The 23,761-nt window shown below is 51.7% G+C and overlaps 1 protein-coding gene across 2 annotated transcripts in view; it reads left to right on the forward strand.

Annotated features, from left to right (window-relative positions):
* Nucleotides 1–23,761, forward strand: part of DSCAML1 (DS cell adhesion molecule like 1) — a 341,244-nt gene that overhangs the window by 304,300 nt on the left and 13,183 nt on the right. For both annotated transcript variants that reach the window (XM_046017937.1, XM_046017938.1), the window contains exons 17-21: nucleotides 3,155–3,395; nucleotides 6,898–7,044; nucleotides 9,225–9,380; nucleotides 16,538–16,677; nucleotides 22,633–22,786. In XM_046017937.1, the coding sequence (XP_045873893.1) occupies nucleotides 3,155–3,395; nucleotides 6,898–7,044; nucleotides 9,225–9,380; nucleotides 16,538–16,677; nucleotides 22,633–22,786 (838 nt within the window). The remainder of the gene's footprint in view (nucleotides 1–3,154; nucleotides 3,396–6,897; nucleotides 7,045–9,224; nucleotides 9,381–16,537; nucleotides 16,678–22,632; nucleotides 22,787–23,761) is intronic.

Consider the following 23,761-nt stretch of genomic DNA (forward strand, 5'->3'; position numbering starts at 1 on the left):
ACTCTCCAGAAGCCAGGAGGTGGGGGCGGGGAATGTATGTATGTAAAACACTGAGCCATTTGGCTACAGACCTCAAACCAGGAGGTCGATGAAAATTTAGAATCAGATTTATTTCTCCAAAGTCTCATAATGAAAAATAAAATTGATTAGAAAGTTAGAACTTCAGAATGAACCAGCCCATCAATAAATTTTGGCCTGACTTCTCAGGGGATTTTTTTTTTTAACACCAAGAAACAGATTAATGAAAAATAAAGATTCACTTGAAAGATAAGTCACTTCATTTTAAGACCCTTTCCGTGAGATGGATCGCCACTGCTTTATGACATAAATTTGCAATCAGCCCTATTGATTTCTTAATGCTTCAAGAGAAATATTGTTAAGATTGATTTAAATCCTGAGTGTGCCTGTTGGGGGTGAGGGGAGCAGTGGGAGGGAGAGGAGAGGGAGAGACAGGAGGAGAGAAAGAGAAAAGAGGGAGAGAGGGAAGGAAGATCGGACAAGATTTGTATTTGTATGTGAATACATACATATGGATACAGCAGCGTGTCCCTCGATGTCCGTCCAGGACCTCGGTCAGTATACGTTGATGTGAGAATGTTCCATGGTGCTCTGCCTATCATCATCACGGTATAGATGGCTGAGGTCACGTGTGTTGTATATATCAGCACATGGCATTATGGGTGTGTGCGTGTAATTCTAGGGTGTTCATCATTGTGAAGACAGGGTATCACTCTTGAAGATATGTTTGTGTCTATAATAGGTGTGTGTGTGTGTGTGTGTGTGTGTGTGTGTGTGTGTAGAGTTACATGGGCAGAGATGAGAATGCAGGAATTTTCTCACTTACAAACTAGCAAACAGGACTGCCCACGTGCAGAAAAACATTAATTCAGGCATTCACAAAAAGTCAAGTCAATTAAATACACATACACACACACCTCTTTAGTGAGTTCAAAACCATTACGTTAAATTAAAAACTTCATTTTATTGAGTTAACGGTGAGCTTAAAATGCAGTTCATTTAAAACATTCATTGAATTAAAAAAAAAAGTGGGACTGTTTTCCTAACTTAATTGTTTTTGATCTCACTATTTTTTAGTATAATAAAAGGTGGGCTTTTCCATTAACTTCATTGTCTTTAAAACCCTGATTCGAGTTGTTTTTCTGGGCACTGGGGTGGGTGCTCTCTCTCAATTTATAGATGGGCAAGTCTGTTTGTTCAAGGAGCTGGTTTCCATCTGTGAGTCTGGATCTGTCTGACTGTAGGTAGGTGGGTTAGGATGTTTGCTTTGATGGGTCGGGATGTGAGATATATCAGGAGTGTGTGTGTGTGTGTGTGTGTGTGTGTGTGTGTATCAAGGTTGAAGCTTGGGGTAAGAGTAGGTTTTCTAGTCCCAGCCTCATGCCATTGGTGTTTACTCTGTCTTCCTGGCTGACTGGGACCAGTCCTTCCTTACCACCCGTCCAGCCAGAACTCCAAAATGCTTCCTTCTTACCATGTGTCTTACCCATCTCTGTCCGTCTGTCTAGGGGCTGGCTTCAGGCAACCCCACCCCACAAACCCCAACCCCTAGCCATGATGTCCGGGGTGACCTAGCCACATGCTCCAAAGGACTGGCCACACACCAAGTCAAGGACTCCTTTTTTTTTTTTTTTTTTTTTGGAATTGTGGTAAAATATATGTACCATTTTTACCATTTTATCCATGCCTACGTGCACAGGTCAGTGTCATGAAATATGTTCACAGTGTATGCAAACATCACTGCCATCCACCTCCAGAACTGTCTCACAATCCCAAACAGAAACTCTGCGCCGTTAACTGATAAGTACCCCTCTCCTCGCCCCAGTCCCTGGAAACTCCTAGCCTCCTTTCTGACTCTGAATGTGACTATTGTAGGGACTCCACAGAAACAGGATCACACATCATTTGAACTTTTGTGCCTGGCTTATTTCACTCTGTGATGTTTTCAAAGTTCAGCCACATGGTAACCTGCATCAGAATTCCATTCTGGCTGAACAATAGCTAAATCATATTCGATTGCCTTCATAGACCACATTTTATTTATTCGTTCATTCGTCAATGGACACTTGGGTTTTTTCTACCTTTTGACCATGATGAATAATAATGCAGCCATGAACTTGGGTGTGCAAGTCTGTGTCCGAGTCTCCACTTTCACTTCTTGGGGTACGTACCAAGGAGCGGAACTGCTGGATCCTACGGAAATTCCGTGTTTCACTCTGGGAGGCTGCTGACCATGGCCGCCGCACCGGTTTGCATCCCCACCAGCAGCGCACGAGCCCAGTTGGCCCACGTCATCGTCCAGACGTATTGTTTTCCATTTGGTGACAATAGCTGTCCTGGAGGGTGGGATGTGCCATCTTGGGATCCTCTTTTTACTCAAGCTAATTGCTCATCTTCCTCTCCATCTGGTTACTTTTTGTCTGCGGTTCCATTTCTCCCAGGCTCCTGAGCGCATGTCAGGTGACAGCCGTATGGGGTCCTCTCTCCATTCGTTCAGTAACTGTATATTGAAGGCTTGCTACACATCAGCCATCATTCTAGACAGTGAGAGTACAGCAAAGAGCAAACGAAACAATGTTTTTCATCCTCATGGTATTTATATGCTAATGGGAAGAGAGGGACGCATAAGTAAAATATATAGGATGTCCAGTGATGCTAAGTGCAGTGGCGAAAAAGAGAGCCTGGGGAAGAAAAAGTGGGTCCAAGAAGTGATGGGGGCCAGGAAGAAATGTAAGAAACATGGAACAGAGGGCAGGGAGCAATCTGAAGAGCGTGAGGAAAGCCTCATGAAGACAGGGTGTTGCCACGAGGACACCACAAAGGTGAAGAGGGAAGCTGTGCGGCTGTGCAAGGAAAGAGGGTCCCCCTGGAATGGAGGTGGGCCCCGTGTGAACTGCGAGAGGCCAGTGTGCTGGGGCAGGGGCAGCCTGGGGAAGAGGAGATGGACCCAAGAGGTAACGGGGCAGATTGTGCAGGGTTCCGTCGCCCTTCTAAGAGCTTTGTTTTTCACCCCAAGCGAGATGGGAGCCTTTGAAGGGTTGGGAACTGAAGCGGGACAGGATCTGCCTTTGGCTTTCAGAGCATCATCTCTGAGCCCCCTTGTGTCTTTGTCTCCCCTCCCCCACCCCGCTCACAGGCGCCCAAGAAGGAGCTGCAGAATGGCGTCATACGGGGCTACCAGATCGGCTACAGGGAGAACAGCCCTGGCAGCAGTGGGCAGTACAGCATTGTGGAGATGAAGGCCACTGGGGACAGCGAGGTCTACACCCTGGACAACCTCAAGAAGTTCGCCCAATATGGGGTGGTGGTCCAGGCCTTCAATCGGGCTGGCACGGGGCCCTCATCCAGCGAGATCAATGCCACCACGCTGGAGGACGGTGAGGACACGAGCACGCGGCGGCCAGTGGGAGAGCCAGGGCTGCCAGCGAGAACTCAGGACCTTCCCACTGCTCCTGGGCCCCGTCACGGCCCCGTGAGGCACACAGGCACCCTGGATCCCTCTAGCTCCTCTAACCCATTAGCTCCTCAAGAGGTGCTGGGACCTTGAGCACCCCTAGGCTCTGAGTCCACTGGCCAGCGCTCTGTCCATTGCGTGCTGATGCTCCGCCCATCTGAGCCCCTGCCTCTCACCCACCCGATTCTCCCTTATTCTGGCCCTCACTCCTCTCTCCCCAGGCCCTTTTCCTCTACACCCTGGTCCTGTTTCTTCTCCCTCAACAACCTGCAGGTCGGAAACAGGGGTAGAAACCAAATTACCTTTGCACTTCTGGGCTGGAACCCATCTACTCCCTGTCTGAGGGACCGGACAGGAGACAAGGCTTAAGATATGCCAAGATCCACGCGGTGGGTGGTGTAGAGCCACTGTTTTAAACGTGATCCTTTGAGGACCAGAGAGGACTCCACACTCTGATGAGTAAATGACAAGGCCCGGCTTTCAGGGGAACAGCGTTAGGAGGAAGCAGGGATGTGCCTGCTCTCCAAGCACAGAGAAGGGCCAACTGGTACCTGAACCTGTGTGGGATCGAAAGAGGAGACATGGCCCTTGATGCCTGCGGCCCCCCCAAAGGGCAGAAGGTTCCCCTAAGCTTCTTTCCTAATGTCCTAACCCAATTCCTGAGTCTGAGATTAAAACTGCTGCTGCGTCCGACCCTGCCCCTGCAGAGGGAGGGGACTCACACATTCCACTATTAGAAAGTCATTCCTTGGAGTGCATGGCTGGCTCAGTAGGTTAAGTGTTCAACTTCTTTCTTTTTCTTTTTCCTTTTCTTTTCCTTTCTTGTCTTTTTTTTTTTTTTTTTGAGATTTTACTTATTTATTTGTCAGGGAGAGAGAGAGAGCACAAGCAGGGCGAGGGGCAGGCAGAAGGAGAAGCAGGCTCCCCGCTGAGCGGGGAGCCGGATCTGGGACTGCAAGTTTTGATCGCCCCCCCCAGGGCTCATAACCTGAGCACAAGGCAGACACTTAATTGACTGAACCACCCAGGCATAAGCATCCAGTCTTGATCTCAGCTCAGGTCTTGATCTCAGCGTTGTGAGTTAAAGTCCCACGTTTGGGGGGTGGGGGTGGGCAGTCACTCCTTAAGGTTAAGCAATGCCTTCTCCCTGGTTCATCTTCTCTAAAAATGTAGACACCCCTGGGAGGAAGGATATATCAGGTCAGAAACCTGAAAGTAGATTAGCTCATGCTGGCGGTCCTTAACTTTGCCAAAAATTGGAATTATCTGGAAGCTTTAAAAAATATCGATGCCCCAGCTTCATCTCCCAAGATTCTCATTCAGTGGTTCTGCTGCCCAAGCTGAGCTTTGGGATGAAGCACTGAGCCCCTGGGGAACGGGAGAACACAGAAAAAGGGAAAAGCACGTAGCGAGCAGAGGGACACAGAGAACCCTAGTAGGGGATGTGGGGAACCACAAGACAACCAGTGTCCCCTCTGCCTCCGCCATTCCACACCGACTCCATCCCCAACCAGCACGTCCCCAGACCACAGGCCTGTCTGGGTGGAGGGGAGTCAACCTGTCACCTCTTCACACCAACAGTACTCATCCCAAGGGGTGCACTGACCCAGTAGTTCTCAAACCTGAATGTGTATCAGAACCTTCTGGAAGGCCGTAAACAGATTGCTAGGCTCCCCCCCACCCCCACCCAGCTCCTGCTATCAGGTTGAATAAATTTTGCATTTCAAAGAAATTCCCAGGTACTGATGGCACAGGGGGGCACCTGCCTGTGAGAACCGCAGCGCCAATAGCTAGGGCACTACCCATAAAAGAATCCAGGTTTCAAGGAAGCTAAAAAGCCTGTCGGAATCACCTATCACCTAAAGAACAAAGCCCGGGGTCAAAATCCAGGTCAAACCCTGAATCCTATACTCTCTCTCCTGTGCCCCGTTGTCTCCCTCTCACTTTGGAGCAAGGCTGGATGTAGGATCAAGAGACACGGACCCAGGATGCCGGGGGAAGGCGCGTCCAGGGGGACAGCTGCCCCGGGCCACACAGCCATGGCTTGCACAATCCTGACTGCTGTCCACCAGGGCCAGGCCAGGAAACAGCCAGGCCAGGCCTCCAGCAGGGCGCTACCTCCCCGGCTCCGGGTCCTGGGTGGGGGGCCTAGAATTTCCAACTGGGAGAGATCAGCATGGGCTGTAGAGTCATTTTCAAAACAAAAGAGGAGAGAGGGAAGAAGTTTCCAGCAGCATTTGCTCAGCAGTTTTTCATACTTAATTAAGGCCCTCGTTAGCCTGTCAGATCCTGATCGTTTCCTGGCAATATTAGCACTCCTCCTGGGGTAGTCAAGGGCCCTGCTTTAGCAATAGTGTCTTTTCCATAATTATATTACCTTCATTTTGTTCGAACGGGCGATCTGTATTAGTTTATTATACTAGGTCCCTAATTACATGGTGCTTATATTTTTACACCTAAGTAATATGAAACAATAATCATTCTCAAAGAGGATCGTTAGGATGATGTATTATCATTTAAATGCTCATAAAAATTAGAGTTGCCTCTTGTGGGGCAATGGGATCTAATTACCTTCCATCCAGCCTGTGCCTCCTTTCTCCCTCTCTGAGCAAAGCAGACCTGGCCTTTCCCTTTGGCCCCAGCTCCTAGGAAGCCAGCAGGAAGTGCCACCGAAGTTCTTCCCAACCACAGTGGCTCCCAGAATCTGGCGTCCCCACCGTCTGCCATCTCAGAAAGAGTGACCTCCACCATGGCCAACCCCAGGTTGTAGGACTTAGGTTAGGCTCCAAGGTAGTGCTCCAGGGGAGAGGGTTAGAGGCAAAATGGGCCACCTAAGTTGCTATCAGAAAGTGTTTTCTCATCATCTGAGGCATTTTGATGTGCAGGGACAAGGGACAAAGGTGTAATGGTCCCAGAAAACTTAAAGGTGTCTATGGAACCCCTTCTCCCCTTCAACAAGGTGAAGGACTACCTTCTTTTCCTTCCCTTCAGCCTGGCATAAGGACCCGCGGGGCCCAAGAGGCTGGGCTCAGACCACCTGGTCAGATGCCACATAGGGCCAGCAGCCATTAGAGAAGACCCAGGGCTGGCCTGGCGATCTTCTAGGTTCTGTAACCTGATGAAGATGAACTTCCTGGGCTGTGGTGCCCGCTGGAGGATCCCCATGGGGTCGTGCCTGGAGTTCATCACCTTGTGCCCTCAGCACATACCCAGAACCAGGAACGTGCCACCTGGAGAGCAAGGAACTAAACCTATGAAGACCTCTTTTCTTCCAAATCCAGGAGAGGAATCGCTTCACTTCCCAGCCGCGCAGCCCAGACTCTCCTCACTCTGTCACGAGCTCCTCCCATGTTCTCCTGGCTGGGACACAGATGTCAGGCTGTATGCCCTGACCGGACCCTACCCTTCTCCCCCGCCCCCTGCAGTGCCCAGCCAGCCCCCCGAGAACGTCCGGGCCCTGTCCATCACCTCTGATGTGGCCGTCATCTCCTGGTCGGAGCCCCCACGCAGCACTCTCAATGGCGTCCTCAAAGGCTACCGGGTCATCTTCTGGTCACTCTACGTGGATGGGGGTGAGTGTCCCGGGAGTGACGCCTGGGTCTCGGGGTGAGAGGTGTAGGCTCCTTGGGGGTCTGTGTCCAGACCAGACATGGATGATCAGAGGTGAGCATCTTCCCACAGGATATCAAGTGGAGGCCCAGCCCCTCTCTTCTGCGTACGCTTTCCCAGCCAGAGCCAGGGCCAGGATGGGTGGTGGGACACATGGTCACCTCTGTGCTGGGGGAGGGACGCCAGCCGCTCCCTGATGGCCATGTGTTTGGCAATGACTAGAGGTGTGTTGGGGTGTCTGTGCTTTTCTGATGTAACGTGCTGATCTTAGACAGCGTCCCAGCAGGGAACGGTAGGCACTCAGACGGGGCGGTTGAAGTTTCAGGAAGGCACTGCTTTCAGAGGGGTGTGGAGCGAGGGTCGGGCATCTGGGGCTCCTCCTCACCACTGAGGCCAGAAGGGGAGGAAACGGGGTTACCAGAAGCTGGTGGGGGGACAGTGCAGCATCCCTTGGCCAGGCAATGAGGCAGGCAGTCTGTCCACAACCCAGAGAAGAGCAGGAAATGGAGCTGGAATGGTAGGGGCACAAAACCCAAGATCGTGGCCCAACCCTAGGGCTGCCTTCCTTGCCCTGGGATGCACTGGTCCGGACAGTCGTCTGTAGCCCCACAAACACACCGAGCCCCTGCCCGCTGGGTACACAGGAGCCTTGCCGTGACCAGGAATGCCTGCGCTTGTACAAGCCGGAGGCTCAGCATTCCAAACCATGGAGCTGCTCTACTGGGGGGCCACGGTGAGCTTGGCTCCCCGGCTCCTGAGCCTTCTGTCCCCAGCCCTCTTGTCTCTCCCTTCTCCCCTGGAGGACCTGAAGCTCCAGCTTGTGGTCATTTCTGCAGGGCAGCTGCCCTCCTCATCCCCCCACCCCTTCCCCATTGTGTACACCAAGATGCATGGCCAACAGCAGGTGCCTTTCCCTGCCACCACCACACGGCCTCCTCCAAAAGCACAGTGGCCTGGAGCTCAGGGCTTGGGTCTTGGGAGGTATCCCTAGTTCATGTGCTCTGACACAGCCCCCCGTTTGTGCTGCCCAGATAAGGGGTGGCCCCTCGGTTTCCAGAACTTGCTTCCTCTTTTCTAAACCCACAGTGTTCCTAGCTCAGCCCCTTAAGATAAGGAAGACATTGGCCTCTGTAATCTCCAAAGGCACCTGGCTCGCTGGCCATACTGACCTCCTTTTGGGTCTTTTCTCTGGCTCCAGTCCTGGAGTACCCTGACTACCCTGGTTTCTAATTTCCTAAAAAAAAAAAAAAGGTCCCATGGTCCCACTGCCAGGGTTTCTGAGGCTTCCCTGCACTGACCTGGAGTTGCCTCTGGCTGGGCATGTTGTTCTACTCCCGGACCCCGGCAGACCGCTGTCCTCCCCGGGCTGGGCCCTCTGCCCACAGCAAGTCCCCAGGGAGGCCCTGGACTGGGTCTACGGGCTTCCACAAAGCCTGTCCTCAGCCAGTGTCCAGGCCTGTCTTTCTGAAAGCCCAGGGGTCTCAGTGGATGGCTGTCAGCTCAGGAGCCTGTCTCTTTTTCTCCTTCTAAGCCCATGGTCTTCCCAGGGGACTCCCCCCCCAAGCTTTCCTTCAGCCTACAGTAAGTCCCTTGGCAGAGTCAGATGACCAGTCCTTACTGAGCCGGAGGAAGGCCCAACCCTTCCTGGAGGAGACTGTCTCCAGTACAGGAGGCTGTACTCTCATAGCCTGTCCCAGATTCTTTTTGTGGGTTCTTCCTGGGGAGGGTGTCCTCAGAGGCAGGGAGAAGGGAAGGGGACTTAGCTCTTATGCTACTGAGAGTACAGCACGCTTGGTATCCCTCTCAGGGAGAGGGGATTGGATGGAGGAGGGGAAGGGTGCTCGGAGAGATGGAAGTATTCCAAAGGGAGAGTATTGGGTTGAATCTGGTGCAAGGTCACTGGGGTCAAGGCCAGGCATAGGCCGGCTCGCCCTGGTTGGACTTCTTGGGGAGAGATGAGGCCTGGGAGCAGTGCCCCAAATCTGCCCCCGTGTTCCTGGAGGTCAGGTCCCCCTAGCTGTCACTACCATGGAGGCGAGGTCTGAGCCCAGTGGAGCCCAGGCTGGCAGAGGGCCAGCGGCAGGGGGACCAAGCATGCCCCCCCCAACACGGGCCGTACTCAGGGGCGGCTTGTCTCCGGCAGAGTGGGGCGAGATGCAGAACATCACCACCACGCGGGAGCGGGTAGAGCTGCGTGGTATGGAGAAGTTCACCAACTACAGCGTGCAGGTGCTGGCCTACACCCAGGCCGGGGACGGCGTACGCAGCGGCGTGCTCTGCATCCAGACCAAGGAGGACGGTGAGTCCGCTCTGCCGTGCCCAGCCCGGCCTCGGCACCCCACCACACTCCGCCAGGGCCTGCTGCCGAGCGCTGCCCAAGGAGAAGGGTGACGGCAGGGCACCGTCCTGTCTCCTGTCCCTTTGAGTCATTGTAGGGTGGCTTTGGGCACTCTGGGAGCCCACCTGGGTTGACCACAGCCTGCTGTAGGTGGTAGCGGATGCTCTGGGACTCCTGCATAGACATGGAAGCAACGGGGCCTGCTCCCTTGGCTCCCCCTGCAGCCCCAGGTCAGAGGCTGATAAAGTCTCTCTTCCCACCTCCCCTGCAAGAGCATCCTTTTTGTGGCATCCGTTCTGCTGCAAGTTTCTGCCTGGTTTCCTCTGGATACAGATGGTTGGGATTGGCGGGGAGGGGGAGAGGGACATCTCGCCTCACATCTTGGCTTAGGGACTTGGCAACCATCCTGCAGAGGCCCCAGAATGGGCCAGGCCCTGGACTCTGGTGTGCTGGGGAGGCTCTCGGGGACAGAATGGGCTGTGCCTCCATTCGGAGCTCTGATCTTAAAGCCCTTCCTCATGGGACGGAAGTGGAGGAAAAGCAGAGATCACGAGCCGACCCTCCCGGCTGGGGTGACAAAGGAAGGCGGTGGGGGAGTTGGGAGCTGAACCAACCCAACAGAGAAGGGGTTCGGGAAAGGGCCAGACTCCCAGCTGGGGCCCAGAAATGCACACCGCCAGGGGACCTCGTTGGTATGGAGCGCTCCCCTCCCCCCACCTCTCACCCCGCATCCAGAAGGTGGGGCTCCTGCTTCCGGCCTCCACTTTCTTCCTCACCGCACCCCAACACCATCCCTTAGCTGACGCTTCAACCTTCTGAGGCAGGTGCTCTGTTTTTAAGTTGGTTCGTGTGAAGCGTGGCTGGCAGCTTGGGGACTAACGCAGCAGCCACTGCTAACATCCTGGCTTCCTCCCCTCGCTGCCTCAGTTTTCTCAAAGTACCCATGGCCCCGGTCCGCTCCTGTGCGTTTCCGCAGAAGGTGTTGGAGGATTAGAGTTGCTGAGACGGGGGTCCCAACCTGGAAGGGATGCTCGAGAGGTTCCCAGAGCAGCCCAGTGCCCAGGGAACAGACCGGTTTAATCCAGCTCCCCTCTCTCCCTAAGCCCTGGCCCTCCACCAGATCGGGCCCCCTCCCTGCCGTAGGCTCTGAGCAGTTAAATATTTACCAACCCGCCTGCCCTACTTTTCCTGCCATTAACCCCCCATCGAGGTTTCCTGGGACAGCTCCACCTGCTCACGTGTGTGCAGGCCAAGCCGGGACCGAGCTCGGAGCCTGGCCCCTTCCGGAGCTTCGCAACAACACACCTACCCGGCCCCTAGATGGGAACCACTGCTCCTCCACCCGGTCCCCGCCCTCTTGCAGCCTGTGCTGATGCAAGGTCTGAGCCATAAGCTCTTCCACGTGTTTGACAAAGGTGGGGGCCCCACGAGGGAATCCGAAGGTCCGATAGCATCATCCCTCCCTGCAAGGAGCTTCCCGGTTTTCGCTTCAGAGCTGCCTCCAGAGCCACGCCCGGGCACGCGCGCAGGGACCGCGCAGCCAGGAAATGGGTCCCGTGGGCAGCTCCGCCGAGAAAAGGGGCGCTGGCAGGCACAACAGGAGAGCGTGGCCCAGCCCTGTCCGTTACTGGCCAGTCACTTAGCCTTCCTGAACCTGTTTCCTCGTGATAAAATGGGGACACTGATCACATCAAGTTGTTGTAAGAAGCAAGTTAACTGTAAAATGCTTCCTAAAATGTGCGGCGCTAGCAAACAGCAGGGGCCTGCTAGTCACCAAGGTTCTGGCAGCTTTGGGTGGACCCAGGCACCCCTGAGGGACTCAGTGCCCCCCCAAAAGGGAGGCCCAGGCCAGAAGGAAGCCACTGTGAGATGAGAACCACTGTCACACCCAGAACCGCAGCCACACTTGACATGGGTAGCATGTATAGTCATAAGCGTGACAGCCTTCCCAGCAGCCCAACGAGGTAACTATCATGTCCATCTTCAAGATGAGGAAAGTGAGGTCTGGCGAGCTAAAGCAACCTGCAGAAGGTCATGCATCTCGTAGGAAGCGAACCAAGGCCTTCTTGCCTCCATATCTTCTATACTTTCCATCACATGCCTATGGCAGACAGGTAGCTTTGGGCTGCGAACAGTACAACTAAAGAAAGATTTAACTAGTAAGTGTATTATTATCACACAAAACAAGGAGTCTTGAGGAGCACAGCTCCAAGGTTGCTTAACTCAGCGGGCCCCATCCTTCTGCTCTGCCATCCTCCGCCTGTCAGCTGTGCCTCCCATGATTTCCAAATGACTGCAGCTTTAGGCATCCCACCAGACAGGACAGAGTTCCCAGTGAGAGACAGGGTCTCTTCCTGTGGGCATCTCTCTCTTGGGAGTGAAAAACACCTTCCCCAGAAGCCCTTCAACTGACTCATCCTCATTTCCCGTCGGCCACACTGGGACAAAATGTCTCTTGCTAAGCCAGTCACTGAAAGGGGAATGGGATGATCACAGCTGACTTCCCTGGAGTGTAATAAATCCGCTAGTGTCAGTGATGAGGAGAGCTCTCTCTGAGGAATGGAGGGGCACGGGGACCCGAGCAAGAGGGAGGTTCAGCTTGCAAGGAACAGGAAAGAACAGGGGCAGATGGGCACACAGACCAGCGGGCGCAGCACCAGTTCTGGCCCCGCCTCCTCCAGGTTCTCCCATTCCAGTTCTTTCTCAGCTCCCTCGGGAAGCAGACGGTTCCACACTGCAATCTGAGCTCTGCCGTGGGAGATTGGAACGAAGAGCTGAAGACACGGTGACTCCCTACGCCCACACCCAACCCCCTGCCCGGCTCAGGATTGTGCCTTCTTCCAAAGGGGGAAAAAATGATTGGGAAATTTAGAGAAAACCAAAATAAATTAAAAGATAAAATGAAAACAAACTCAAATAAATTCAAGCTCATTTCTGAAGTGCAAATCCCCCAGTCTTAACTTGGTCTCAGGCTGGCTTGGCTGGTCTTGGTTCCTGAGCAACAAAGCCTCTTGCTGACGTCTCCTCTCCCCTGGGAATGCTGAATCAGAGTGAAAATTGAGTTGGATTTTAAACCATCTTAAAGATACTTAGCTGAGGATGAGGCTTGACTGGACCTGTGTTTTAGGAACGTAACTCCTGAAGCAGGAGGACAGATGGCAGGAAAGGGCTCTAGGGGTTAAGGACCAGTGTCAGAGAGGCCCGTTAGAACCTGTGGGCATCTAGGCAGAGAAGCGGAAGGTGTGTGCTAGGGTGGCTTCTTTAACAATGAAGGCAAGAGTGAGCACAAGCCTAGAGAAACATATCAGAGGATCTGCACTTCTGGTAATGGTGGATTATGTACGTAACTCAAACCCACTGTCCTTCTTGCTGAGGACACTAGGAAATCTGGATAAAATATTTTTAAAACACATGCTTGAAGGCATCCCGGAGCTCGCAGGAGAGTGCAGAATTACCGGGCCAGGATCCCAGGGAGAGCGGAGTCCCAGGAGGTGAGCCTGGCATTTGGAACAGCTCTCCCCATGGGGGGACACTTGCCAAATCTGGAGGCAGGGGCTGATAATCTGAGCAGCAGTGGAAAGGAAATTGGGAATCCAGGGCCTGCTGGGGTGGGCAGGTCTATCTGGTGAATCCCTCCTTCTTGGAGTTGAGACCATGAGCACAGCACATTGGATTAAAAGTGCACCCAAACTAGACCAGTTAAGTTTCAAATCATCTCAGTCCTGGAAATTAGATTGAGGTAGGCCCAGGTTGCTAGTCCCCAGATTGCAGATACCTACCAGAAGCAAATGTGAATTCTCCCTTTAGGAAGATTACATCATCTGAGACCTCAAACTATTTCTACAAACAAGTTTGCAAATGATGTGTCTGGCATGCAATAAAAATAATGAGGAACAACGTGAACAAAAGCCATCAGGGAAAAAAAAAAAAGAAAGAAAGAAACAGACCCACAAGAATTCCAAACACAAGTTTTATCACATATGAGCTTTCAAATAGTTACTCGGAACAAAATTAAAATTTTAAGAGAATTGGAGACTATCAAATAGAAAATCTAGAAACAAGAACTATTAATACATGAAATTAAGAACTCAGTAGATAGATTTAATAACCAATCAGATGCAGCTGAAGAGAGAATTAGTAAACTGGAAGTTAGATGAGAAGACCCAAAAGAAGCTAAGAAAGAAAAATGAATGGAAAATAAAAGAGCAAGTAGCAGACATAGAACAGTGATTTTCAAACCTGACTGTGCATACAAGTCACTTGGGGGTCGTGTTAAAATTCAGATTCTGATTCAGTAGGTCTGGGGTGGAACCTGAGATTTTGCATTTCTAACATGCTCCCAGGTGATGCTGCTGCTGACCAACGGACCACATTCTGAATATCAAGGACATAGAGGATGTGAGAGGAAGTCTCAAAGAAGAGGAGGAAGAGAATGGGGCGAAGATAATATGCCTGAAAACTTTTCAAAACTGATGAAAGACCTCAATCCCCAAAGCAAGAAGTTCTAGGAACTCTGCAGGCAATGACTTAAGGAACTCCACACCCAGGCTTATCCTAATAAAGCTGCTAAACAGGAAACACAAAGAGAAAATTCTTAAAAGCAACCAGAGGGGAAAAGACCAGTTACTGTCATGGGACCAACAATGAGATCAGCAGCTAATCTGTCAGAAACAATGAAAACCAACAAACCAACAACGGAAGCCAGAAAACAATGCAGTGGTATAAAGTATGTTAGGAAAATAGTTATCAACCTATGATTTTATACCAATCCAAAATATTCTCCAGGATTAAAGTGAAATAAAGATATAAAGTGAAATAAAGATATGAAGAAATAAAGGCAAACGAGAACTGAGAGATTTTACCACCAATATGCCTGCTCTAGAGAAATATTAAAGGGTATTCTTTAGCTAGAAGGAAGATGATCCCAGGTAGGAACTCAGTGATGCAAGAAGGAAAGAACAATTAAATGGGGGACATATGGGTAAATCTCCATTAATATTGACTGCATAAACGAGGATGACAGTGACATTATCTTGGGGAGGGCCTAAAATATATACATAATTAAAATATACAAAATTCATATAAATTGGGTGAGGGTAAATGGGGGTTCTAAGTCCCTTACATTGTTGGAGGAAAAAAGTACCAATTCATGATTTGGTAAGTTAAAGATTCACATTGGGTTACCCCTAAAAATGGTAACAGGCTGTCTAGCAGCCAACTAATAGAGAGGGAGAAATAAAGTATTTCTTTTAAATCTTCAATCCAGAAAAAGCACAAAAAGGAGTAAAAAGAGAAACCAAACAAGTGAGACAAACGGGAAGTACTTAGTAAGAGGAGCTATTTAAACATAAATATATAAGTAATTGCATTAATTGATGATAAATTGATCAATGATAAATTGACTAAATTATTCAATGAAAAGAGAAAAACTGTCAGACCAGCAATGAAACAAAACCCAAATACGTGCTGTTTGTAGTAAACACCTAAAACATAAAGGTATGGAAAGGTGCAATGTGAAAGGAGTACATAAAAGATACACCAGGCAGAACGGAGAGAAAGCTGGAATATCAGACACAGTACGCTCTAAGGCAGGAAGCATCATTAGAGATACAGAAGGACCCTCTGTTACAATAGAACCCAATTTACTAATCAAATACAGCAGTTCCGAATTTGTTGTGAACCTAGTAACATCACCTCGAGACTGCACAAATGGGGGCGCCTGGGTGGCTCAGTCGTTAAGCAGCTGCCTTCAGCTCAGGTCATGAGCCCAGGGTCCTGGGATCGAGCCCCACAACGGGCTCCCTGCTCCACAGGGAACCTGCTGCTCCCTCTGCTTTCATTCTCTTTCTATGTCAAATAAATACATAAAATCTTAAAAAAAAAATTTTTTTTAATGCCCCTCTCAGTTACTGCTGAAAAAAAAAGTATGCAAGGACAGAAAAGATCTGAACGTGGTGCACCCCCCATGGCCCCCCGCGCTCCACAGATGCAAAGACACTAGCAGGGGTGGGATGGTGGGGCTGTAGCAGGGAGGGCGCGGGCCCCTGGATGGATGCTGATGATGAATCATTATTTTATGTAGCCTAGAATTGTTGACCACTTACTAGATTTTTTTTTTAAATGCAGTAGTACTGGAAGCTAAGAGTTGAGAGAGGGAATGCAAAAAAACGATCAGCGTCACCATTTATTGTCTTCTGTATGTCAGGCGGTGCCAAGTGCTTTTATGTTGATTAGTGCTGACTGTCCCTGCAAACCCGTAATGTGGTTTTATGATTATGTCCATCATATAGAGGGGCAAACAGAGGCTCGGGAGGCAAAGTAAGTTGAGCGGGATGTCATCATTGTCCTCCAAGGAACGTAAAGCTCCCAGGAGGAAAGACAAGTACACGACAATACAAGGGAGAGATGAGGGGACTGAAACCAGGAAGCATCCAGTCTCCCAAGTAGAGCCCCGGGGTCCCGGCTGGCTCAGGCTGGCCCAGAGAGATGGGGGTAGGGGGGAGGGCAGAATCCATATGAATTGGGATCCCCTTGGGATGAATGTCCCAACCAATTCTCGGGTAGACTTCCCCTCCTGAAACAGAAAGGGTCTAGCCAGCAGCCCAGGGGCAGTGCCCTGGGCACATGACAGGAAGCCCAGTCACCCACTGGCTGACCACCAGCCTCTGACCCCCAGGAGGAGGCCTGCTTTGTGAGTCTCTGGAGACCCCAGCATCAAGGAGCTCACAGGCCAAAGAGCAAAGTGACCAGTGTATTTGTTTGGCCTACATACAACCTATTAGTCAAGCATTGAGGCAGGAAGTAGGTTAAGGTTGTGGGAATCAAGGTGAATTCCCCATGGGTTCTGTTTGTCTCTGAAGTATCCTAAGTCCTTGCTTCTGGCCAAACACTTTTGAAGATGACCATTCCCAGTGCCTCCATCTCAGATACTTTGTTACAAGCCCCAAGTGATCACCTTTCTCCTTACCTGCTGGAACCTCCCCCTTTAAACCATAGCTCAAGGATGCCTCCTCCAGGAAGCTCTCCCAGATTGATCCGCCTTACTCTCCCCACCCTGTCATTCTTTCCCAAAAGGAGAGCTCCTTTCTCTAAACTGACCTGGCCTTCTCCCAATTCAGTTCCAGGTCCCCCCGCTGGCATCAAAGCTGTCCCTTCATCTGCCAGCAGTGTGGTCGTGTCTTGGTTACCCCCAACCAAGCCCAATGGGGTGATCCGCAAGTACACCATCTTCTGCTCCAGCCCTGGATCTGGCCAGCCGGTAAGTAGACCCAGGGTTGAATGATGAGGGTGACAGGAGAAAGGGAACATTTCTTGGAAGATCAGCAGGTGTCCAGGGCAAACCTGGAGGCTATTTATATCTGTGTTTCTACCTGAATTCATGGATAAGAATGGGTACTGGTCACCCAAGAGTAGTTGAGGCCTTACTCGGTGTCAATCTTGAGTCAGTCCTCTGTTCCAAGGGCCGCAAGGTTGTCACAAGCCCTGGAGGCTTCTTTGAGTCAGGGCTCACAACCAAGCAGATGTGAAAGGGAGACCAGGGCCTCGGCTCTTCTGGTCTGGCTGACCAGGGAAGCTTCCAGCAGGCCCCAAAGCTGTTGACTGGGGCCTGGCTGGTCCATGGCCTCTGGACATCATCCACTCTCCAGCATGAACGATCTGGGCTTGGAGGGCTGCTGGAGTTCTGCCCTGAATGGCCTACTCAGCATAGAGTCCATTAAAGTTAGGAGAAGAGATGGCAGACAGCTGAGAGAAGGCAGGAGTGTCCCTGTCTGGGCCAGAGCTGGGCCTCAGCATTGGAGAGAGGACTCAGACTATAAGATCTGCCCAAACCTGGGAGTGTAGTGCAGGTGGCTGGCCCCTGCCCTTCCACTGGGTGCTCAGAGGGGCCTGACAGAGAGGGAAGAGAGGATGAATGCAGTCTACACACCCGTGTCCCACAAGATGCGTCCTTCCCTCTTCCTTTCCTGATCTCCAGCCACTCGACCCCCGCGTTCTGCTGGGTGGCTACCCTGGAGCACACCTGGTCTAGCTACACCAGCAGGTGCACCTGTCCTCAGTGGGGTGTCCAGTCTAGTGGGGAGGCAGAGGGGTACACCTTGGTGGGGGGGGGCAGGAGTACTATATCCAGGAGATATCCAGGACATCTCGGGAGGGGAGCAGGGAGCAGGAGGAGGCCCGCTTCTCCCTCCACCAGCAGCGTGTGATGGAACGGCAGCCCAAGCATCTGCAGATGAGCTCCCGGCAGCCGGGAAAGCTGCCCTGAAATTGCTCGGTAATTGTGCCATCTCCTCCTCCGCTCGGCTTTCCTGTGGTCTTTCTGAATTACCCTCTGAGCCATAGGTGGCCCGGCACCGCGCCAGGGAGGCCAGAGTTCTATTACCAGAGGGGAAGCCCAGAAATATCTTTTCAGGGACCCTGTGTCCTCCCCTCCATCCTCACAGCCACGACGCAGAGACGTGAGCGTACAGCTCCGTGAATTTTCACGACACACGGGGCCAGCAGACCCAGAGCAGGGAACACACACTACAGCCCCCAGAGGACCTCCTCATGCCCCTTCCGGTCACCTCCCTAGCCGCCCCCCCCCCCCGCCCCCGCCCCGGGCAGACAGCCATCCTGACTTCAGAGTAGTGTTGCCGCTTTTCATAGGTTATATAAGCGAAGTTCATACCATTTATCCGGCTTCTTTTACTCAACGTTATTTTGCATTTCTGGATTTCATCCATATTGTTCTGCGTGGTTATAGATCGTTCACTGCCACTTCTGCACGGGTTTCAACTGTGTGTGTATATAGAATTGTTTCCTCCAGTCTGTTACCCGTGGATAGGCATTTGGGTAGATTTCAGCTCGCAGCCGCTACATATGGTGCTGCTGTGCGCGTCTTCGCTGGGGTCTCCTGGAGCCCGTGCGCATGCGTGCCTGTCGGGCGTGCACCCACTAGAAGAACCGCTGAGCCGCGGGGTCTGCACGTGCCCAGTAGAGAATGTGCCGCCATCCCTGGGTGGTTGTGCTCATTTTCCAATCAGTGTTTTATCCATGCCGTCTGCCCCTTTCCCCTGCCCCCCAATCTCCACACGCGTGCACACACGTGCATGCGTGTGGACACACATTCTGAGCTCGTCACCATTCTGGATGCCTGCTGTGCTTTTCCACAGTTCACACTTCTGCCCAGGCTGACCCGCGCTGTGGCATGCACTCCATCCTGTCATACACTGAGGGCGTCAGAAGGCAACTAGCTAGTGACTTCTCTGTCTCCTGCACTGGTCCTTGGGGCCCAGTGAGGACCGGGGCAGCATCTTTTCATCTCTGGGTCCCCAGCTGCCAAAAACTGTGCCTGAAACATCATCGTCACTAAATACATGTTTGATCAATGAATGACTAGCAGCCTGGCCATTGTAAAGCCTTAGACACTGGGCAAGTTTCCCATGATAAATTGATGGGAGAGGGTACTCATTCCCGGGCTTGGCTTTGTGCAGTCATCTCCTCCGACAATGAAGCCTTTCAAAGAAGCACTGCCTCCTCATTAACTCGGGCTTCAGGACCCCCCCTCCCCCCCATCAGCTGGCTGGGGACCTCTGTCCCAGGCCCCAGAACAGAGCTCCTGGTGCCCAGCCCCTGCTGGAGACCCCAAGGGCCTCCCCGCCTCTCTCCATGTCCTCTCTCCCAGGGAGAGTCCCCATGGGACAGTGTCCCACCAGGGGCCCCTGTGCTCATGTGATGAGAACCTCGGTTCAGCCATCTCATGGGGTAGGGACTGACCCCCATGTGCGACTGTGATACGGACAGCATGATACTGTCGTTTTGCACAAATACTTTCCAAATTCCAAACAACTGCATTACAAATTCACTTAGGGAAGAGCTCTAGGAGGGAGTGCTGGGGCTGAGGACACACGCATGTACGTGATGGTGCAAAACCATGGGTTTGAGCGTGAGGTCAGAGGCAATGCATCAGTCTTCATGTGTGCATATGTACTTGAATGTATGAACACGCGGGTGTGGAACCCTCAGAAGAGATGTGAACGGCATCTGGCTTAGGTTCCCAGAAGGGACGCCCTGGGGGCAGCCAGAGCTGCCGTGCGTCCCATCAGAAATTTCATGAAACATTTTCATACAGTTGTTGTTTTCCTCGGATTATCAAAATATTGCCACTTTATTGTCAAAAATTCCATAAATATATAAAAGAATAGAGAAGAAAGCAAAAATTACTTGTACTCATTCCCTAAAGATAAACACTGGCAATGTTTTGGTAGGTAGCCTTCTAGTCTTTGATCTGTATATAGATTATGGAGATTTTTTTAATAAAATGAAGATGAAATTTTATGTAATATCATATAATCCATGTTTTTCATGTAATATTTGTAGGCACTTTCCCACACCATCAAATACTCTTTTCAAATATGATCACGAGTGCCTGTTAGTATATAATCCATTTAACCAGTACCCTGTTCTATATTTAATCTATTTTCAAGTGTTCAACGTTATAATTAATACCTCATTGAGCATTCTTCATAAAAGTCTTCATACCCATGTTTCTTAGGGTAGATTTCCATAGGAGTTCCTGAGGTACAAAGAGTAAGGATATTCTTCTTTTTTTTTTTTTTCAAGATTTTGTTTATTTATTTGACAGACAGAGATCACAAGTAGGCAGAGAGGCAGGCAGAGAGAGAGGGGGAAGCAGGCTCCCCACTGAGCAGAGAGCCCGACACGGGGCCCGATCCCAGGACCCTGGGATCATGACCCAAGCCGAAGGCAGAGGCTTTAACCCACTGAGCCACCCAGGTGCCCCAAGAGTAAGGATATTCTTAAGATATGCATGTTTGTAAATTACCCCTCAGAAAGTTGGAACCAAGTTATGCTCCCACTAGCATTATAAGTACATTCTTGTTTCATGTGCCCATGCTAATCCAAGGTATTATACGTGTTTCATTTTTGCTAGTTAGATTTTTTAAAAGGTGTCCTATTTTATGTATATTCCTTTGATCACTAGTTAGGTTGATTATTGTTATGTGTTTATTGGCTGGGGTTTTTTTTTCATGTTTGGGTAATTATCAATTCATATCTTTTATCCATTTTTCATTTGGATAGTTCATGGTCTTTTTCTTATTGATCTAAGAGTGCTCTTTACATATAAGGAAAATAACCATTTTGTAATTATATTGGTTGCAGTTATTTGCTTGCCTTCTGGCACTCTTTTTGGTGTGTCATGGGATTTTGTTTTTATAGAGTTCAAATTTATGAATCATTTCCATTTATGATTTTTACCTTCATTTGTACGATTAGAAAGACAAATATTGTCATAGTTATATGTTTTTCTTTTTAACATTTGATCCACAGGGACTTCATTTGGGAATATGGTTATGCGTTTTTAAAAATGAGTTCAGGGATTTTTGGGGAGTCCAGGTTAAAAGAAAGACCTCAGGATCCAGATGTGATGCTAGCACCTTCAAAGGGAAGCCAAGCCTTTCCTGCCCTGTGCAGACACACATGTACACTCGGGTACACACTGACACACAAGCAGGTACACCCAACTTTTCTCCATGTGTGCCCATACACACCTCAATCATCAAAGACAAATGAGCCAGGAGACGAACATGCCCCAGTTTATAAAAGACTCACTCACCCCTTGTCCCATTTGTGCCTCTCTCTAACCGCACAGGGTAGGCAGAGCTGTTGTGCTTTCTTAGTTCACAGGATAGACAACTGAGGTCCTGGGACCCTTGAGAAATGTATAAAACCTATGGGACAGACCCTTAGTAAAGGGGCAGGTGTGTGTTGAAGCCACTACACCCGCCTACCTCATGCACAGATGGAAACACACACAGTCTCCTGGGTGCTGCAGCCTGAAAAGACTTCCCAGCGACCAGGGCTCAGGGTGGTTCTGCACCTGTCCGCAGAAGCGACCTACTGGGGTCAAGGCCAAGTCTCCACAAGGGGGGCAAGAGGAGGAGTTGGCCAGGGAGCTCTGTGTGTATTGAAGGGATGCTGTGTCTCCTCCCTAACATTTGCCTGCACGTGGCCTGGGGCCAGAAACGATGTTTTCTCCTGTTAGAAGTCATTGGACCCCTCAGCCCTCCCGTGGGGCACAGAGAATGTCCCTCTGTGACCCCGTATCTGTCTGCAGGTCTGTCCCTTGGCACGTGCACGTGCACGAACGCATCTCTATGTCCGTGTGCGTGTGAGCGTGTGCACATGAGCGTGTGTGTGCAAGAGCCCGTGACTGCAGAGATAACTAATTATTAGCTCCCTCTGGCCTCAGGGCCCCCCATCTGTTCCGGGGGCTGCTCCCCCTCCCTAGACTTCTGCCCTGATTTCAAAGAGGCCCTAGCGCTGTCCTCCTTTCCCTTCCCCGCGGCTGACCAAAACATAAAATAAAATGAAAGTCTGCCCCATCCTGCCTGGACCAGGAAAGGGGCTGACAGGAGGTCTGCAAACTAGCGCTTATCAAAAGCTCCTTCTCAAATTCATTTCAATATCTGAGCCTCTGGTTTCCAAGGCAACATAATCTTTTCATCAAAGCAACTGGTAAAACCACTGGGATCCGATATTGTTTTGTTGGCAACTTGTCAAAACTGTCATTTGGTTAAAAAAAATTTTTATAGATTTATATAACCTACAAATATATAGGGTGATCTATACCACTAATAATCATTAATAAAGTGTTGCCCGGTGAAGCTTTCCGAGCCCCGTCTCCCACCGCTCCCGCCCCCGAACGGTTTGCCCCCGCAGAATGAAGGGGTGGTGATTAGCAGCGCCGGCACAGACTGGGGAACCTGTCTACAACCCTAATAAGGCAAACGTGGTAATTTGGCTTCTTCCCAGAGACTCCCCTTCCTCGGGGTCTTCCTGGGACCCTCCTCCCTCCGTTCTCCCTTCTCCTAACTGCCTCCATCACTCACCCGCCACACTCACTCCGTGGCCCGGAGCCACCATTGCCAGCGTCTGGATCTCTCAAAGAGGTAAACCGAGGCTGGCCCAGCAGCACCCAGAGCAGGTCCATGAGCCCCTGGGGCCAAGCGCCATACAAACTCTGCTCACTGTTGCTCCTGAACCAGAAAGGGCAACGATTCAGGATCCTACCTTCTCCTCCCACTGCCCCTCCCCATCCTCCGACTGGGTCACCCCCTCCCTCTGAGCCCAGGTCCCCAAGGAAGGCTGGGGTTGGAGTCTGGAGGCCCGGAAGCTGGGTTCTTAGCCCTTCTTTGCCTCTGTCCCGCAGGCTCCCAGCGAGTACGAGACGAGCCCGGAGCAGCTCTTCTACCGGATAGCCCACCTGAACCGCGGGCAGCAGTACCTGCTGTGGGTGGCTGCCGTCACCTCTGCTGGCCGGGGCAACAGCAGCGAGAAGGTCACCATTGAGCCTGCAGGCAAGGGTAAGCAGCCCGGCCCGACGGGGAGAAGCCACCAGAAGCCACCTTCTAGAATTCTGGTTCTCCCCAAATAGGGGCTGTCTCCCTCCAGCCTCACCTGCCTCCCTCCTGCATCCGCCAAGACTGGGCCTCTGCTGCCCCCTGACTCCCAGAAGCCTCACAACAGGCTCCAGGCGGCACAGCTACCCAGGGGCGGATGGCATGGAGCACCCTGGTCCCCCATTCCCGGCTCCACTCCAGGGTTGCAAGACGGGGCATTAGGCCCACTCCCAGCTCACAGCACAGCCTCTGTCCCAAGGGTCATCATCTCTAGATGGGGGGCGGCAGGGGACACTGCTTCCACAGAGCAGAGAGACACAAAGGCATCCCCCTCCCCATTTCAAAGCCTGGATGCCTGGGGCAGAGGTGGGGTTGCTGACGGCTGATTTCACAGGGGGCACAGCTAGGAGGCGGCTCTGGGCTAGATGCTGGGCACCGAGTGACTAAGACCGTGTTTGTCCTTAGAGAACGCCCCCACCGAATCCCTGGCCTGGGCAGAGGGGTGCTGTGGGGGCATATGCACCCCCATACTACAGGAAATGACAGTTCTCGGGCCCCAACCCCACACCAAAGAGGCAGCGGGGCACAGCGGCTCGTCTGCCCTCTGCGCCAACCCCGGGGCCGCCACAGGGCCTTGCACTTCACCACCACCAGCCCGGGACTCCGGGTCCTCTACCTTGACTGCCAGCCTAGACGGGAAGGCCCCTTCTTTCCGGGCCTGCCTCCTCCCCCAGGCACCTGACCGTGAACCCTGGAGCCCAAGGACCAGGCTCCTGGGATGACAGGCTTGGCTTCCTTGGCTGGGGACACAAGAGGCAGCAGCCCTTCCCTGCCACAGGCTCAGAGGCCACTAGCGCTCCCCGGAGGGCCCGCAGCAGGGCTCCCTACCGTGCCCTTGTTGCTCTGTTTTCCAGTTAAGCCTCAAGGTGGGGTCTCCAT

Source organism: Meles meles, chromosome 8 (assembly GCF_922984935.1).
Source record: "Meles meles chromosome 8, mMelMel3.1 paternal haplotype, whole genome shotgun sequence".
In the NCBI taxonomy this organism is placed as follows: Eukaryota; Metazoa; Chordata; class Mammalia; order Carnivora; family Mustelidae; genus Meles; species Meles meles.